This window comes from Panthera pardus, unplaced genomic scaffold, assembly GCF_024362965.1.
Source record: "Panthera pardus isolate Hobbes unplaced genomic scaffold, ASM2436296v1 HiC_scaffold_6, whole genome shotgun sequence".
In the NCBI taxonomy this organism is placed as follows: Eukaryota; Metazoa; Chordata; class Mammalia; order Carnivora; family Felidae; genus Panthera; species Panthera pardus.
Genome location: NW_026526991.1, coordinates 64064816 through 64084674, shown reverse-complemented (window position 1 = coordinate 64084674; position 19859 = coordinate 64064816). Strand labels below are relative to the sequence as shown.

General features: G+C 38.8%; 1 protein-coding gene across 7 annotated transcripts in view; it reads left to right on the top strand.

Annotated features, from left to right (window-relative positions):
* Window positions 1-17224, top strand: part of ATF1 (activating transcription factor 1) — a 118155-nt gene extending 100931 nt beyond the window's left edge. For 4 of the 7 annotated variants that reach the window (XM_053895805.1, XM_053895807.1, XM_053895806.1 and 1 more), the window contains 3 exons: window positions 5065-5333; window positions 13636-13778; window positions 16869-17216. In XM_053895805.1, coding sequence (XP_053751780.1) covers window positions 5065-5333; window positions 13636-13778; window positions 16869-17120 — 664 coding nt within the window. In that variant the 3' untranslated portion in view covers window positions 17121-17216. Of the gene's footprint in view, window positions 1-5064; window positions 5334-13635; window positions 13779-16868 lie in introns of all 7 variants that reach the window. The other 3 variants (XM_053895809.1, XM_053895808.1, XM_053895810.1) reach the window with 3 other exon arrangements.
* Window positions 17225-19859: the final 2635 nt, after the last annotated feature.

Here is a 19859-nt window from a genome sequence, read left to right as displayed (position 1 = left end):
TTTCGTACTTAATTTTACCAACGTTTGCAACCATTCTTTGCTGTAGGGAGACCCTGAGACTTAAGCATTAAGTACCTTGCTCATGGCTAGAGAGCAACAAAATCAGGGATCAAATCCAGGTTTGTCAGAATGAAAACTCACACATGTAACCGGAACTACAGCATACAGCTCTCTACTTGAAACATTTCTTACGATGATGCACTGCTACCTTAGGAGGAATCTCACTTCTTTTTTGGACAGCTCTAATTCTTAGAAAGCTTTTCTTATGTTAAAAGAAGTGCCTTGATTTTTTTATCTGCTTTCTGACGCCAGATATATTGAATCTAGTTCTTCGAGGATACTGTTCATATTCCACTTAACGTTTCTCAAGGCTAAATCTCATTGATGTTTTTACTTCTGCACTCGACATTTACTGGATATATGTTATCTGCTAGGGGCTGGGCTGGGTGCTGAGGAAGTAGACATTACTGGGGCATAGTCTCTACTTTTCAGAAGCACCCCTTCTGTCAGAGGACTAACTTTGCCACCTTTTATTCCGGTTCCTCCTCATTATGTTGCACCGTCAACGATCCCTTATTCCTTCTTATAAGTTATTTAGCAAAGACTTGCTCTGAGATTAAGTACTAAGGATGTTAAATATAATTCTGTTAAAAAAAAAAAAAAAGCCCTCCCAGTAACCCTCTGAGGTAGATAGCTATTATTATCTCTGTTTTACGCCTGAAGAATCCAGAGAGCAGAGCGATTTAGTAACTTGCCCAAGATCACACTGCTGTTAAATAGCAGCCCCCTGATTTCAAGCCAGTTCTCAAATCCGTGCTGTTTCATTATACCTCAATGTTGCTTTAGTATTTTTTCAACCTCTCTCTGGTTTCTTCCCTGTAATCCTTACACATGTTTAGGTCACTCCACCATTATTTAAAAACCCAAGCAACCTACCGATTAACCCTACCTGTTCCTGTTCTTCCCTTCACTGTTAAACACTCTGAGAGACCCCCTTTTGCTTCCTCTGCATTGACTCATAAGATCCCAATTGCAGTCTGATATCTGGGGCCAAATCACACTGTTAAAGATCCCCCCGTGCCAAATCCAATGACTTCTTGTTAGTCCCCATTTTATTTGATCTTTTTTTTTTTTAAGTTTCTTTATTTATTTTTGAGAGAGAGAATGTGTGTGTGCAAGCAGGGGAGAGGCATAGAGAGGGAGGGAATCCCAAGCAGGCTCTGTACTGTCAGCACAGAGCCTGACGCAGGGCTCAAATTCACGAACCATGAGATCATGACCTGAGCCGAAACCATGAGTTGGATGCTTAACGGACTGAGCCCCGCAGGGGTGCCTCCTATTTGATCTTTATAGCATGTGGCAAAGTTGACCGCTGCTCTCCTCGAAACGATCTGTTTCCTTGATTTCTTTTTTTTTTCTTGATTTCTAAGTCACCGCCTCTTTTTTCTTTTCTCCTTTTCCTTGATGAGTCTGTCATTGTCTAAATGGCAGTATTTCTAGAGTTCCCCTTGTTATCCTTTTGCCTTATCATCTGTACTCTTTGCTGGAGATGTCCCGTCTACTTCTGTTTCAGTAGTCACCATGTACTGGAAACACCCAAGTCTCTCCAGGGGACTCATATTTCCGGTTCTCTGCTACATATTTATACTGGAGTTGCAGTCTCAACAAGTCCGAAAATGAATTTTAAAAAATCTTTCCTCTACAACTCTGTTCCTTCTCGATTCTTTCACATAACACCATCACTCATGGCTCCATTACCTAGAATTAGCTCTCTCTGCACAGTAGCTCTTAAATTTGTTTCTCATCTCCCAGTACCCCACACTGATTAGAAATCGATTCAGAACATCAGTCTCCATGTGCCTAGCTCATCGCTTACACTGCTTAACACTTAAACTACTACTATGGTAACTATCCTAATGCGTGTGAAGTGTATCTCATGGTGGCTTTTGTGTTTTGTCTTTCTGTTTTTGTCTTTGTATTTTTCTCAGAGCGTGCAAGAGTGGGAGTGGGGGCAGGGGTAACGGGAGAGGGGGCGGGGCGGGGAGAGGGAGAGAGAATCCCAAGCAGGCTCCACACCCCACGTGGAGCCCAACTTGAGGCTCAATCTCACACCCTGAGATCATGACCTGAGCTGAAATGAAGAGTCGTTTCCACATTCGGTGCTTAACCGACTGAGCCACCCAGGCGCCCCTCACTGTGGTTTGGATTTACATTTCCCTAATAACTAGTGATGTTGAGCACCTTTCAATGTGCTTATTGGCCATGTGTATATCTTCCCTGAAGAAACATGTATTCAATCCTTTGCCCATTTTTAATTAGTATTTTTGCTGAGCTGTAGGAATGTTTTTTTATATTCTTGATATCAGTCCCTTATCAAATACAGGATTTGCAAATATTTTCTCTCATTCTGTGGTTTGTCTTTTCACTCTGTTCATAATGATCTTTGATGCACAAAAGTTTTTAATCTTAAAGACGTCCTATTTATGGGGCGCCTGGGTGGCTCAGTCGGTTAAGCGTCCGACTTTGGCTCAGGTCACGATCTCGCGGTATGTGAGTTCGAGCCCCACGTCAGCTCTGTGCTGACTGCTCAGAGCCTGGAGCCTGTTTCAGATTCTGTGTCTCCCTCTCTCTCTCTGACCCTCCCCCGTTCATGCTCTGTCTCTCTCTGTCTCAAAAATAAATAAACGTAAAAAAAAAAAAATTAAAAAAAAAAAAGACATCCTATTTATTTATTTATTTATTGTTACCTGTTTTTTTGGTGTCATATCCAAGAAATCATTGCCAAATCCAATACCGTGAAAGTTTCCTCCTGTGTCTTCTTCTAGGAGTTTTTTTTTGTTTTACTGTTATAGTTAGGCCTTCATCTGTTTTGGTTTAATTTTTGCATGTGGTGTAAGGTAAGTGTCCAATTCATTCTTTTGCATGTACATACACAACTTTGCCAGCAAAATTTGTTGAAAAGGGCTGTCCTGTCCCAGTGAATTGTCTTGACACTTCTGTTGAAAATCAGTTGAGCCCATACGCAAGGGTGTATTTCTGGGCTTTCGACTCTTTTCAACTGGTATGTGTGTGCCTGCCAGTACGATACTGTTTTGACTATTGTAGCTTTGCAGTTGGCTTCAAGTCTGGAAATGGGAGTCCTCCAACTAGAGTCTTCTTTTTCAAGATTATTTTGGCTACTTGGGGTCCCTTGACATTCTGTGTGAATTTAGGATGGGCTTTTCTATTTCTTAAAAAAAACTCATTGGGATTTTTATAGGGATTGCATTGAATCTATAGATTGCTTTGGGTAATTACTGTCATCTTAACAATATTAAGTTTTCCAGTCCATGAGCACAGAATCTCTTTCCACTTATTCATGTCTTCTTTAATTTCAGCAATGTATACATTTCAGTATACAGCCTGGGTCATGTGTGGTTTTTGTTTTTTGTTTTTTGGTTTTTTTTTTACTATTATTTGAGAGTGAAAGAAAGCAGGGGGAAGAAAAGAAAGAGAGGGGGAGGAAGAGAGAGAAAGAGAAAGAGAATGAATCTCAAGCAGACTCCACACTCAGCACAGAGCCTTATGTGGGGCTTGATCCCATGCTGGGATCATGACCTGAGACAAAATCAAGAGTTGGATACTCAACCAACTGAACCACCTAGGTGCCCCTACAGCCTGTTTTGTAATCTTATGGTCTGAATATAAACTGAAGCAAGGAATATAAGTTGAGTAAGTTTGGAAAAGAAAAGACCATTATTTCAAAGTAGCTCAAAGCAGTGATTTCTTTTTACACAAAATAGAACTAGGGCTTTACAATTTTTTGGTAAACTTTCTAGAGGTTACCTAACCCACTTTTAGGATAGCTGAATATCTTCTATTTCCTTGGGAGAAATTCTAGGAAGTAGAATTGCAGAGTAAAATACAATGCAAATTTTATAGGCTATTGATACATGCTGGCAAAGTACCCATATGTTTATACTTCCCGCATGAATAAGAGTTGCTTTGTTTTGGTGACTTTTGTTTATCCTGAGCATTACACACACACACACACACACACACACACACACACACACACACTCATAAACTTGGCCAGTTTGAAGGATGAAAAGGAATTTCAGCATTTGTAAACAACAGCCTATAAAGTAAAAGGTCCTCCTTCCCAGTCCAATTCCAGATGAACAACTATTAAATTCTTAAGGTTTTAATTGTTGATTTTGACCTACAGAAAACATTTTGGTTTTTTACTTGTTCTTTGTTTTTGTTTTTTTTTAAGATTGTCAAGATCCATAAGTGCATCCTGTTTTATATATTTAGAATGTCGTGCTTGATCAAGTCCTTTTTCCTACGTATGCTATGTATTCCTATTCCCTATGTATGCTATGTATTTCCTATCAATGCTATGTATTCACCTACATTTTCTTCCTAGTTTTTTATAATTCTCATGCTAATTTCATATCCAAAGATTTCATTCTGAAATTTCAAAAATTTACAAAAGTAGAAGGAATAGTTTAGTGAATTCCATGTACCTAGCATCCAGCTTCCAGTTATCAACTCTTACCTGATCTTATTTCATTGTTATCCCCACCAACTCCTCCCCCCTTCAATTATTTGGAAGCAAATCTCAGACAGATCACATTATGTATCTCTAAAACAAAGATGTTATTTAAAAGATTTCTGCATTAAAAAAGATTTTTGCATTTAAATAATTAATCCATTTGGGGTTTATTTTACTGTTTAATGTTTTTCAGAGATTTAATTTTATCTCACTTTTCAAACTAGTTAGTTTAGCTAGATGTCCCCATACCATCTATCAAGTACATCATTCTTTTGTCCACTGGTAAGAAGTGATACCTTAATCATATATTAAAGTCTCATGTACTTAAATCTGTCTTAGGACCTCTGTCCCATTGATCTTTTTCTCCTTTCCTGTGGCATGATATTTTGGCTCTTATTTGATGTGACTTCACGTACATGAAAGTAAGATTCAATTTTTCTGATTACCCTCAGAAAAACAAACACTAGTGGGAGATGAAGAATATTTACTTAATAAACATGTTTATAACAACATTTATTCTCTTTCAGAGATCCTTTAATGTGGAGAGTTGTGATTGGAACTAATAACATACATGGAGGTCCTCCATACTCGAAGAAGATAAAAGTTAAAGCAATCATTATCCATCCAGATTTCAATTTGGAAACTTATGTAAATGATATTGCACTTTTTCATTTAAAAAAAGCGGTGAGGTATAATGACTATGTTCAGCCTATTTGTCTACCTTTTGATGTTTTCCAAATGCTGGACCAAAACACGAAGTGTTTTATAAGTGGCTGGGGAAGAACAAAAGAAGAAGGTAATTATAGTCTGAATTTTATGTGTATATTTTTTTCCTGATTATTAGAGAGGATGAACCCTTCTATACATGTATCTCTTTATATCATGAGCTTGAGCAATTAGTCTTTATAAACCATTGAAAAGGAAATGTTCTTTTTTTTCTTGTTTTTCTTTTTTGTGGGAAAGATGAAATTATCTTCCAAAGCAGAAATAGAGACTTTCTCTGGTTATACCTGCCAAGACCCTTGAACCTCTAGACATTCTCAGAGAGGATGAGAGAGAGGTTTTAAGTGTTTCTGTTCTTCCAGCTCTGCAACAGAATGGCTTATCTTTTTATTAAATTTTTTTTATGTTTATTTATTTTTGAAAGACAGAGAGCACAAGAAGGGGTAGGGCGGAGAGAGAAGGGGACACAGAATCTGAAGCAGGCTCCAGGCTCTGAGCTGTCAGCACAGAGCCCGACGCGGGTCTCGAACTCACAAACCGCGAGATCATGACCTGAGCCGAAGTCGGACGCTCAACCGACGGAGCCACCCAGGCGCCCCCAGAATGGCTTATCGTAATTAGCTTCTGGCTATAAGGATCAAATTTAGGGTCCTTTTTACTTAATGTCCTATTTAGTATCAAGCAGGTTGATTGCCATACATTTTCTTTAGTGCACAAACAGGCACTAATTATTGATTGAACTACTGGGAAGAACAGACAAATGTAGAAACTAGTCTCTGCCTTTGGTGTTAACAATAGCTACTATGTGAGAGCATTTACCATGTTTTAGGCCCTTTTTCTAAATATATTATTTTATCTTCAAAATATTCCTATTAGGAAGTTAATGTTATTATTCCCATGTAACAGACCAGGAATTGTGGATCTTAGTGGTTGAAAAGGTAGGACACAAATTCAGATCTTCCTCATTGTAAAGCCTGAATATATAAGTACTACATTAAGTACAAATTGCCCTCAAAGGAATCCAAATCTAGTTAGCAATACATGATCTCAAGCGTTGAGTCTCTTTTCTATTCCCCACAGAAACTAGCCATTTAAATATGTGTAGATTAGGCGTGCCTGGGTGGTTCAGTCGGTTAAGCGTCCGACTTCAGTTCAGGTCATGATCTCAAAGTTGGTGGGTTCAAGTCCCGCATCGGGCTCTGTGCTGACAGCTCAGGGCCTGGAGCCTGCTTCAGATTCTGTGTCTCCCTCTCTCTCTGCCCCTCCCTGCTTACACTCTATCTCTCTCAAAAATAAATAAAGATGAAAAAAAAATTTTAAGAAGTAAATAATTAGGTACAGATTAGATAGAATACCAGATAATTGTATGAAAGATCTGTGAATTATTTTTTTTTCCTCTGAGAATACTGTTTAAACAAGATAAAGAGGTATGGGCTTTAGGACCAAAGACCTAAGTCTAAATCTCAGCCCTGCAGTGTACTAGCTGCATGACCGTGGGCAAGTTACTGACTCTTGAACAACAATTAGAGCAATGATATTGATATAGCAGCAGCTTCCATTTATTCAGGTCTAGGTACTTAATAAAATGCTAAGCACCTTAATGCATTTCTCACTTAATGCCCCCAGTAACACCATGAAAAATACTATGACATGAATGAACTGAGGTTTGAAGACGTTAAGTAAGTTGCCCCAAATTACACAGCTAAGTGAGGAGTAAAAATTCAATCCCAGGTTGGCCAGCTTCAAAACTCATGTGTTTCCACTATATTATATCATCTGTCACAATGTCATATGTATTCATGATCTGTGCGATGAGAGCAATTATACCTGTGAGAGGGGCACACGGGTGGCTCAGTTGGTTAAGCGTCCTACTTCGGCTCAGGTCATGATTTGGCGGTTCATGAGTTTGAGCCCTGTATGGGGCTCTGTGCTGATAGCTCAGAGCCTCGAGCCTGTTTTAGATTCTGTGTCTCCCTCTCTCTCTGCCTCTCCCCCGCTCATGCTCTCTCTCTCTCTCTCTCTCTCAAAAATAAACATTCAAAAAAAATTGAAAAAAAAAAAGAAGTGTTAAGATACTGATTAACATTAGATTGAAGCATGAATGGTCAAATTTCAATAATAGAAATAGAAGATACAATGTGTAAACTAGTAGCAAGAAACAAATGGAATAAGAAAATGAAGACAAAATCTTAATAAATCAAGAAATAAGAAGCATAGGAAAAGTGAAAAAAGTAGAAAATATAAAATAAGACAGTAGAAAAAAGCCCAAATATATCCATAATCACAATAAGTGTTAATGGAGCAAACCACTAGTTAAAAGACAGATAATCAGATTAGGGAGTAGGAAATCCAGTTTACCTAAAGGGATAAGTAAAACAATAGTACAGAAATATATCAAGTAAATCCAAATTAAAAGAAAGCTAGTATCACTATGCAAATTGCAGACAAAATAGACTTTAAGACAAAAGAATTATTAGGGATAAAGGAGGTCATTTTTATTTAGAAAAGGTTTAACTCACCAAGACGATAGAGCAATTCTAGACTTCTGAACCTAATAGGACCCAGATAATATTAAGGAGAATTATAGAATTGTAGAATTGTATAGAAAAGTAGAATTGTACAACAAACATTATAACTCCTCTGTGATGGTAGGGAATTTTAATACAACACTATTTTTATTATTAACATACCAAACAGATGAAAACCTAGTAAGTAAAGATTTGGAATATTTGAACAACATAATTAGTAAGCTTGATTTAATAGCCAAATCATGCCCTCAAAAAGTTAGAGAATTTTACCTTTTCGAGTATAGGTAGAATCTTTATAAAAATTGACCACCTTCCGTGGGTTCAAGCCCTGCATCAGGCTCTGTGCTGACAGCTCAGAGCCCGGAGCCTTCTTTGGATTCTCTGTCTCCCTCTCTCTCTGCCCTTCCCTGCTCGCACTCTGTCTCCCTCTCTCTCAAAAATAAACATTAAAAAAATAATAATAAACTGACCAATTACTAGCCCATAAAACAAATCTCGAAGTTCAAAGGGTAAGTACTGTACAAACTATGAACTGTGATTATGAAACAATAAAACAATAAAAGGGATGGGAATTTGGGCTGTGATGGCATGGGGAGGGTGGCAAATCTTCTCCCCCCTCCCCAGATATAAACTGGACAAAATTGCCAAAAGCAACCATTTCAGGGCCTTGAAAAATCAACCAAAGTGCACAACACATTGAGAAATATTTGTTCATCATAAACGGCTATAAACTGGGTAAAAGAGGAATTTGCAGCTTTCTTGTTTGTGGTTGGTCCAAAGTCCCCTCTCATCAGTCAGTGCAATAGTTTTACTAGGGTCATGAAGAACAGAATCTTGTTACCAGAGGAGGTGAACTCTATCTGGAACAGCAGATGAAAATCCTGGCTAACAGCATTCTCAATAAAAAGTAGAAGACTCAGCAAGAGACAAATGGGGAAAACCCACAGCCTCTGCTAGTCCTGGATATGGCCGGCAGTAGAACAGTCAGAAATTTGACAGAAAAATCCTGAAAATGTGAGAGCTCAATAAGCTTTCCAAATATCCTTGGCTGGTTGGGAAACCATACACGTGTCAGGAAAATCTGAGAGAACTCACAATAAAGAGAAAGTCAAAGTAGATTTGAAAACTGACTGGACTTTGAATACAGTCCCCAACCCAAACACAGATTTATTCATCAGCAGCCCAAATCATTGACTGACCCCTAAACTATACAGATACACATGCAAGCCCTATGAAGCTAGGCTAAAGGTAAAAATCAGAATTAAAACACTGAGCAGAAACATCAACAGTCACAACAGACAGAGTCTACAATTTAAGTCCGGGCAAGTTACTTTAAGAATGACAACATTTTTTTTTTTTTTAATTTTAGAGAGAGCATGTGAGCAAGGGAAGGACAGAGGGGGAGAGAGAGAGAGAGAGACAGAGAGAGAGAGAGAGAGAGAGAGAGAGAATCTTAAGCTCCACACTCAGTGCAGAGCCTGATGTAAGGCTCAATCCCACCATCCGGGATCATGACCTGAGCTGAAATCACGAGTTGGATACTCAACTGACTGAACCACCCAGGTGCCCCTGACAACAACATTCTTGAGGAAGGAATCAAAATCCAGGGTTGTTACAATATACTATCTAAAATGACAAATTTTCTTTGTTTTTAAAAAAAAAAAAAAAAATTATTTATTTATTTTTGAGAGAGAGAGAGAGAGAGAGAGAGAGAGAGAGAGAGAGAGAGAGAGAGAATGAGCCCATGAAAGCAGGGGAGGGGCAGAGAGGGAGACAAAATCCAAAGCAGGCTCCAGGCTCTGAGCTGTCAACGCAGAGCCCAATGCAGGATTCAAACTCATGAACCATTAGATTATGACCTGAGCTGACGTTGGACTCTTAACCAACTGAGCCACCCAGGCGCCCCTAAAATGCCCAATTTTCAACAAAAATATAAGACATACAAAACAAACAAACAAAAAACCCAAAAGTGTCACCTATTCTCAGGTGGGGGGAAATGGTCAATAGAACCAGACTCTATATAGGCTCAGATGTTGAATTTAGCAGATAAAGACTTCAGAGAAGGTCTTTAAAAAATTATACATTTACTTTAAGAGAAAGAGAGAATGCAAACCAGATTGGGGGCAGGGAGAGAGAGAGAGAGAGAGAGAGAGAATCCCAAGCAGGCTTGGTGCTATCAGCACAGTGTCTAACACAGGGCTCGATCTCACGAACCATAAGATCATGACCTGAGCCAAAATCAAGAGTTGGATACTAAACCGATTGAGCTGCCCAGGCACCCCAAAGAAGCTCGTTAGGTGTGCATAAGTCAAAGGAATTAAAGGAAAATGTGATGACAATAATTTACCAAATAGGGAATATCTATAGTGAAAGAGTCAATTTTCAAAAGAACTGAATAAAAAGTCTAGCGAAATGAAATAGCTCAAGAATCAGTGAACTGAAACACAGCAAAAGAAGTGACCTAACCTGAAGAACACAGAGGAAAAATATTGCAGAAAAATGAATCCACACTCAGAGACATGTGGCACAACATCAAGTACACCAACATGTGTGCAATGGGATTTCTGGAAGGGGAAGAGAGAGAAGATGGGGAAGAAAAATTAATTCAAAGAAAATATGGCCCCAAGCTCCTGAAATTTCATGAAAAACATTTACAAAAGCTCAATGAATCCCCAGTTAAGATTTAAAAAAAAAGAAAGAGATCCACACCTACATTCACTGTAGTCAACAAAAGAGGTGCAAGGTCTATACATTGAAAACATCAAGGGGCACCTGGGTGGCTCAGTTAAGCGACCGACTCTTGATTTCGGCTCAGGTCATGATCTCATGGTTCGTGAGCTCAAGCCCCACATCGGGCTCTCTGCTGTCAGACCAGACCCTGCTTCGGAGCCTCTCTGTCCCCCTCTCTCCTTACCCCTCCCCTGCCTGTGCGTGCACATAGTGCTCTCTCGCGCTCTCAAAAATAAACATTAAAAAAAAGTAAATATTAAAAAAAAAATCTGCAAAACATTACATAAAGAAGACCTAATAAATGAATGTCATACTGATTTGTATTAGAAGATTCATTATTGTTAATACTACAAGTATCTCTAGATTGACCTATATATTCAATGCAATCGCTATCCATATCCCAGCAAACTTCTTCATACAAATTGACAAACTTAGATGAAAAGGCAAAGGACCTACAATAGCCAAAATTATTTTGAAAAACAACAAGGCTGAAGGAGTTACTCTGATTTCATATAAAACTATAGCCATCAAGACAGCAGGGCATGGGTTTGTTTTCTGTACTGAGAGCATAGAGATCAATAGAACACAATACAGTCCAAAAAAAAAAAAAAAAAAAAAAAAAGGCGGGGGGGATCCTAACTTACATTTGTGGCCAATTGATTTCTTCATACAAACTTTCTAGAAAAGGCAAACCCATAGTGGCAGTAATCCTATTAGTCATTTTTTGAATGTGGGTTGGAGGTGGGGATTGACTGCACATGGGCATGGGAGGACTCTCTGGAGTGAAGGAAATAGTCTAAAACTGGGTTGTGGTGCCAGTATAAATTTACCAGAAATCATCGAACTGCAAACCTACAGTGTGAGAATTTTGTTATGTAAATTAAACATTCATGAAGCTTTTTTAAAAAATGACAAAGATAATATTTTTTTTAAAAACTCACACATTTAGAAAATTCAAAATACACTACGTAATAACTCCTGTGTCATAACTTTAAATCCTTAGACCTGAACTGTAATGTATATACTGCACAGAGAAGCTTGAATGTTGCAATTTCGGTGCCACATAAAGGGAAATGTAAAGCTTTAAATACATACACCTTTAGGCTCAAAAATATCAAAGAGTAAATATTTGACCTATTAGAGAAAAAAGGCTAAACACCATGCATTAAATATCCAACTGGAAAAAGTTTAACAGAACATTACATGACCCATAGAAAGAAGAAGAAGAGAAATCGAGATAAGCACAGCAATTCATGAATAGAAAATAGAGTTAGAAAAAAGAGGACCAACAAAGCCAAAATCTAGTTCTTTGAAGAAAAAAAAAAATAGCAAACCCCAGTGAGACTGATGAGAAAAGGAGAGAAGACACAAATACAAATAAGGTTATGAATTAAAAGATAAGATACTTTAAGCTATGTTAAGTTCTCCATTTTAATACTTAGATAAAATGGATAAATTCCTAGAAAATTCAAAGTAACCCAAACTGACTAAGTAAGAATAGTCCTATAAAGAGTAAAGGAGGGGCGCCTGGGTGGCTCAGTCGGTTGACTTGGGCTCAGGTCTGATCTCACAGCTCTTGAGTTTGAGCCCTGCGTTGGGCTCTGTGCTGACAGCTCAGAGCCTAAAGCCTGCTTCGGGTTCTGTGTTTCCATCTCTGTCTCTGTCCCTCCCCTGCTTGCACTCTGTCTCTCTCTCTCTCTCAAAAATAAATAAATGTTAAAAAAAAAAATTTTTTTTTTAACAATAGCAATCCAGACACAGAAGCGAACTTCCTGAACCTGATTAAGGTTATCTACCTCCAGACTACAGCAAACATCATTATTATAAACGAACATTTCTCTTAGAATCAGGAACAATTTCCCCCACCATCACTACTTTTGTCAATATCATAGTAGAGGTTCTAGCAAGTGCAGTCACACTAGAAAAAGATGCAAAACACCTATGACTTAGGTAATAACAAAACACTCACTATTCACAGATGATGGGACTACCTACATTAATACAGTCTACAATACATTGGAATTAAGAGAGTCTAGTAAAGTGGCCAGATATAAAACCAAAATGCCAAAATCGATTTCATTTTTATACACTACCAATAGTTAGGGAATGTAGGGGTGCCTGAGTGGCTCAGTCAGTTAACTTTCTGACTTTGGCTCAGGTCATGATCTTGCGGTTCGTGAGTTCGAGCCCTGTGTTGGGCTCTGGGCTGACAGCTCCGAGCCTGGAGCCTGCTTCAGATTCTGTGTCTGCGTCTGTCTCTCTGCCTCTTCCCTGCTGGGACTCTCTCTGTCTCTCAAAAATAAATAAACATGAAAAAAAAAAAAAAAGAATCAGGAACAGAAACAAACCCCAGATCTTTTGATCTGCAGATATTTAAAAAAATTGTTAGGAAATGTAATTTTCAAAGTTAATAAATGTCACACCCACAAGGATGTCTATAATCCAAAGTTAGACGGGAACGAGTGTTGACAAGGATGCAAAGAAATTGGAACCCTCGTGCATTGCTGGTGGGAATATAAAATGGCACAGGTGTTTTGGAGCATAGTTTGGAATATAGTATAAATTAAAATTTATATTTCCCGTATAATTCCGAACCTCCACTCCTATGTCTATACCCAAGAGAAATGAAAACACATGTCCACACAAACACCTGTACTCAAATGCTCACAGCAGCATTATTCATATTAGCAAAAAAAAAAACAAAAAACAAAAAACAATCTAAAGATCCATCAACTGATAAATGGATAAACAAAATGTGGTATATTCATACAATGGAATATTATCTAGCCGTTAAAAGGAATGAAGTGTTGGTACCTGCTACATGATACTAAGTGAAATAAGCTTGACATAAAAGCTCACATATTGTACGATTCCATTTGTAGGATGAAATGTCCAGAATGGGCAAATCATAGAGACAAAAAGTAACTTAAAGGAATTAAACTATGAACAATCAGATTATTCTTCCACGATCTTCCTAGGCACACATGCATATATGGATACAACTTTACATAATTGTTGAATCACTTTGGAAAGAAAACCTATTCAACACGAACATTTTATATTGCCGTCAAAATGCCTGCTCTCCAAAATAATTTACTGGTATTTTTTTGTTAATAGGTAATGTTACAGATGTGTTACAGGAAGCGGAAGTACATTATATCTCTCGAAAGATCTGTGATTCTGAGAAGAGTTATGGGCAAATAATTCCTAATACCTCATTTTGTGCAGGTGATGAAGATGGAATTTTTGATACTTGCAGGGTAAGACCAAATAATTTTCCTCTGCAATATTTGCTAAAGCTAGAGGGAAACTTGAACAGGCCTTTGATCACTTTCTGCGAAAGTCTTGAATTATCAAATTTAAAGGTACTAAATTCTTTTTTCTCCTTTTAAACTACATTCCAACAATCCAAATCCTATTGCTTTCCTGATTCCTTGGTTTCGTGGTCAACTTCAGGCGGAATTTGTCTTGAATCTTCCTTTTCTTATTACCACCTTTATTGAGATATTAATATACATGTGTAATTCACCCATTTAAAGTGTATAACTCAACGGGCTTTTAGTGTATTTACAGAGCATCGCAACCATCATCTCAATCTAATTTTAGGACACTTGTCAACCCAAAAAGAAGCCTCTACCCATTACGAATCACTCCCCATTCTCCGCCCACCTGTCCTCAGGCCTAGGCAACCAGTAATCCCTACAGATTTGCCTATTCTGGAAATTTCATACGAATGGAATCATTCAGTATGTTTTGTGATCGGCATCTTTCACTTAACGTAGTGTTTCCAAGGTTCATCCATATTATAGCATGTATTGATACTTTATTCATTTTATTGTTGAATAATATCCCACCATACGGACGTGCCGCATTTTATCCATTCATTAGTCGATGGACACTTGAGCTGTTTCCATTTTTTTGGCTACTGTGAATAATGTTGCTGTACACGTTTGTGTATACGGTTTTTATGTGTGGGTATGTTTTTTATTTCTTCTGGAAATTCCACCTAGGACTGGAATTGTTGGGTCAATGTTTAACATTTTGAAGAACTGCCAAAGCCTATTCCAGATGGCTGCACTATTTTATATTCCTACCAGCAATATGAAAGCTCCAATCTCTCCACATCCTGCCAGGACTTGTTATTGTTTGTCTTTTTTTTTTTTTTTTTTTTTTTTTTTTCCCTTAATGAGAGAGAGGGAGACACAGAATCTGAAGCAGGCTCCGGACTCTGAGCTGTCAGCACAGAGCCCGACGCGGGGCTCCAACTCCCGAACCACGAGATAATGACCTGAGCCCAAGTGGGACGCCCAGCTGACTGAGCCACCCAGGCACCCCTATTGTTTGTCCTCTTGACTGTAGCCACCCTCATGGGTGTGAAGGGGTGTTTTTACTGTGGTTTTCATTTGCATTTTCCTAGTGACTAATGATGTTGAGCATCTCTTCATGTGCTTCTTCGCCAGCCATTTGTACATCTTCTTTGGAGGTGTGTCTATTCAAATAGTTTGCCCATTTTAAAACTGAGTTATTTATCTTTTTATTATTGAGTCATCAGCACTTTTTATAGATTTTAGATTCAAGTCTCTCGCCAGATATATGGTTAGCAAATTTTTCCCCCCATTCTGTGGTCTCTCTCTTCATCTCCTTGATGTTACCATTTGTAGCACAGATTTTTATTTTTAGGAAGCCCAGTTTACTTGTCTTTTGGTTTTGTCTCTTGGGCTTTTTGAATCTTTCTTTATTCTACTTCTCAATCAGCACTTCACTCCCAAGCAGAACCCCCATGCTCTACCCTTTTCCTACTTGTTCTGATTTCTGCAATCCAGCGTTTATCTTTCCAGTGTCCTTTTTCTTAAAATTTTTACTGAGTAAAACAGTAGAGAATCAAAATCTAATTGAATCGCATTCATAAGCAAAACATCCTCATTACTGGGGCACCTGGTGACTCAGTCAGTTAAGCGTCCTGCCTCAGGTCTCAGGTCATGATCTCGCGGTTCGTGGGTTCGAGCCCCGCATCGGGCTCTGTGCTGACAGCTCAGAGCCTGGAGCCTGCTTCGGATTCTGTGTCTCCCTCTCTCTCTCTGGCCCTCTCCTGCTCCCGTTCTGTCTTTCTCTTCTTGAAAACAAATAAACATTAAAAAAAATTTTTTTAAGCCTATCAAAAAGTAATTACTCATTCAATGCCTACCTTATAGAGAGACACTGAAAACACCTTAGAAATACATTCCTGAATCTTTAGACACTGAAACAGTTCTCTCAAGGTTCTAGTTGTTTTGAGTGATTAACAGTCCTTAGTAATAGTGTTTTGGTGCACCGACAGTCTTGTATAAACTATGACAGACATTCGTTATTGTAACGCTACTGAGAGGCTTAGCCATTTATTCCTGTTACCCCTGCAGCAGCCAACGTTAACACTTGGAAAGATGCCATCTCCTGCAAGATGCCAGTTTGTACGTCTCTTCTAGTGAGCAAACCTTGCACACAACTTCAAGAATCCTTTATCCATTTAAAGTTACACTTTTCACATAGAGAATTAAGCAATAAAAAGTATTCTAGCAGTATTTACAGTATTTTGCACACTACTCCCTAAATTATGTCTCTCCTGAGTAATTATACTAAAACTCCAAACAATTGGATTTATAGTATCCTGGTGCAATAGCATGCAAATAGGAGGTTTATCTACCAGCTTTATGGTTCCTCTAATTATCAGGCCAGACAGAATGCTTTCTGTCTGAGTTGGAATGTAAAGCTGAAGATCTATGGATCTTTATAACTTGAAGATACATTGAAAATGTATATTGGGGTGCCTGGGTGGCTCAGTTGGTTAAGCATCCGACTTCAGCTCAGGTCATGATCTCACAGTTCATGAGATCGAGCCCCACGTCGGGCTCTGTGCTGACAGCTCAGAGCCTGGAGCTGCTTGGATTATGTGTCTCCCTCTCTCTCTGCCCCTCCCCCGCTCATGCTCGCTCTCAAAAATAAACATTAAAAATTTTATTTATTTATTTTTAATTTTTTTTTAACGTTTATTCAATTTTGAGAGACACAGAGACAGCGTGTGAATGGGGGAAAGGCAGAGAGAGAGGGAGACACAGAATCCGAAGCAGGCTCCAGGCTCCGAGCTGTCAGCACAGAGCCCGATGCGGGGCTCGAACCCATGAACCGTGAGATCATGACCTGAGCCGAAGCCGGACGCTCAACCGACTGAGCCACCCAGGCGCCCCTAAAACGTTTTTTTTAAAGAAAATTTATATTTATATAAATGTCTGATTAATGGGATTAATTTATTAAGCGTTCCTGTTGTTTAAAGACTACCAGAAGCAACTAACGCTATTTTGGGACTTTTTTAATAGGGTGATAGTGGTGGACCATTAATGTGCTACTTACCAGAACACAGACGATTTTTTGTAATGGGAATTACCAGTTACGGATATGGCTGTGGTCGGAAAAATTTCCCTGGTGTCTATTGTGGGCCCTCCTTCTACCAGCAGTGGCTGACGGATCACCTCTACCGGGCAAGCAGTAAAGGCATATTTAACGTAAATGTTCTACTCGGACAGGTCCTCATAGCCTCAGGTTCTGTTGTCTTACTGGGAATCCCATAATGAAATTCTGAAGAATCTTTATCTTGCGTCGTGTCCCTTTCCATGTTCCACCTAATGAAACCCATTTATCCTTTTGGCAAGTAATTGCCCGCTTTGCACTTCTCATGTGAACGTTTTTTGCAACAAAAGGATTGTGACATATTAGATACGTTTTCATAAATTTGGCACTGACACGCCTCTTTGATGTCTTTTGATTTTTTTTAACTTTATAATCATAATTTTGCATTTGGAATACTTCCCTAGAGTGTGTATAGAATATTCAGTTAAATATATGCTTTATGTATACAAATGCCAAATAATAAAGAGTTTATAATTAAAATGAAAGCTGTTCTTTCTTAAATTAATCAAAACCATTTCCTTTTAAGTTAGATTTTCTTGAAAATTTGATATGCAGCATATATATATATTTTTTTTGAACTTTTTAAACGTTTATTTACTTTTGAGAGACACAGAGAGAGACCGAGCACAAGTGGGGGAGAGGCAGAGAGATTGGGACCCAGAATCCAAAGCAGGCTCCAGGCTCTGAGCTGTCAGCCCAGAGCCTGATGTGGGGCTCAAACTCACAAACCACGAGATCATGACCTGAGCCGAGGTCAGATGCTTAACCGACTGAGCCACCCAGGTGACCCTATAGTGTATATTTTTAATTACCATCCTGTTTCTGGTTCTCACTTGGAGGAGAAAAAGTATTTGCCTATTTTTAAAATTCTAATGAAAATAATTTTTAAAATATTAATACTCCCCTTCTTATGCCAAAAAAGAACCATGGTGCAGACACCCCCAAAATAATTTTTTATTTAAAAATTGATCATGTGACTTTCTTTTTTTTTTTAATTTTTTTTTAACGTTTATTCATTTTTGGGACAGAGAGAGACAGAGCATGAATGGGGGAGGGGCAGAGAGAGAGGGAGGCACAGAATCTGAAACAGGCTCCAGGCTCTGAGCTGTCAGCACAGGGCCCGACGCGGGGCTCGAACTCACGGACCGCGAGATCATGACCTGAGCTGAAGTCAGATGCCCAACCGACTGAGCCACTCAGGCGCCCCTCATGTGACTTTCTTAAAGCCCTTTATCTACTTCTCTCTTCTTGTAAGAGTATTTATTTTGAGAGGTGGGGGGAGAGAACGTGGGAGAGGGGCAGAGAGACAATCCCAAGCAGGCTCCACACCGTCAGCACACCGCCAGACATGGGTCTTGATCTCGTAAACCCTGAGATCATCACCTGAGCCAAAATCAAGAGTTGGACACTTAACCAACTGAGACACCCAGGTGCCACTTACCTACTTCTAAACCTATTTTCTTGGAGCCCATGCTCCAATTTTGTACTCCTTGGACTCTCTGAATTAACTGTGAGGAGAGGTGACTAAAATCCTTGCTGGATAAAAGAGGGAATCCAACCTGGAACAAACTTACATAAAATAAATTATTAAAGCAAAAGAACAAGTTGCCTCAGTATCTACGATTAATAAATTCACATCTCCTTTGAATTTTGGGAACCCATGTTGTAAAAGAGAACTAATTTTCTCATCCTTGTTTTTACATTCAATAAGCTAAAAGCAAGTGTTTTGTTTTTGTTGTTGTTTCGCTTTGCTTTAACCTAATTTCAGGATTTAAACTGAAAGGAAGGATGAGTTTTCTTTCTATTAATTCGCTTAGGGATCATTGTTGGTTTAAGACTCATGGGGTAGAAGACTGTGATTTGTACAGGCTTGTAAGCAACACCGAGTGGCTATTGACTGTTCTTTCTTAAAAGAGGCCCTAGATTTCCATGAGCAAGGTCTTATAAGGAACTCGTTGGTAATGCTTGTATAACAATCAGCACAATGTATTGGGTTTTTCCTATTTATACTACCTGTGTACCTTTCAGATTCACTTGATAGCCCTGAATGTAAATATTAAGTAACTCTTCCAAAATACATTCAACAGCACTGGGGGGCAGGTCTTGCGGTTCGCTTCAAAAGTATGCCTTGGGGCGCCTGGGTGGCTCAGTCGGGCAAGTAGCTGACTCCTGATTTCGGCTCAGGTCACGATCTCATGGTTTGTGAGACTGGGCTCTGTGCTGACAGTGCAGAGCTTGCTTGGGATTCTCTCTCTCTCCCTCTCTCTCTGCCCCTCCCCCGTGTTCTCTCTCTGTCTCAAAATAAAGAAGTAAGCTTTAACAAAAAGTATGCCTTAATTACTCTTCAGGTATGTATTTCTAATCAGGCAGGAGCTACAACCAGCAATTTCTTATCTTTTACCCAACCCAGTTCACTTATTTCAGGCAACCGGAATTCAGGTATATAATGCTTCTCTCCACCAAAAGAGACTAGTAGAGTATACACTGCAATTTATTTTTATTTTTTTACTTGAGTATAGTTGACACACGTCACAAAATGGCAATAAATACATACATACCAATGATTATTTTATATATAAATGGACCTAAGGCTCCAATCAAAAGACATAGAGTGACTGAAAGGATCAAGACAACAAAACAAAACGAAACGAACAAAACAGAAAACCCCCATCTATATGGTGCCTACAAGAGACTAATTTCAGACCTAAAGACACATGCAGAATGAAAGTGAAGGGCTGGAAAACATATACATGCAAATGGAAGGGGAGAAAAAGGCCAGGTAGTAATACTTGTAACAGACAAAATGGGCATTATTTTATTTCTTAAAAATTTATTTTAATGTTTATTTATTTTTTTGAGAGAGAGAGACAGAGCATGAGCAAGGGAGGGGCAGAGAGAGA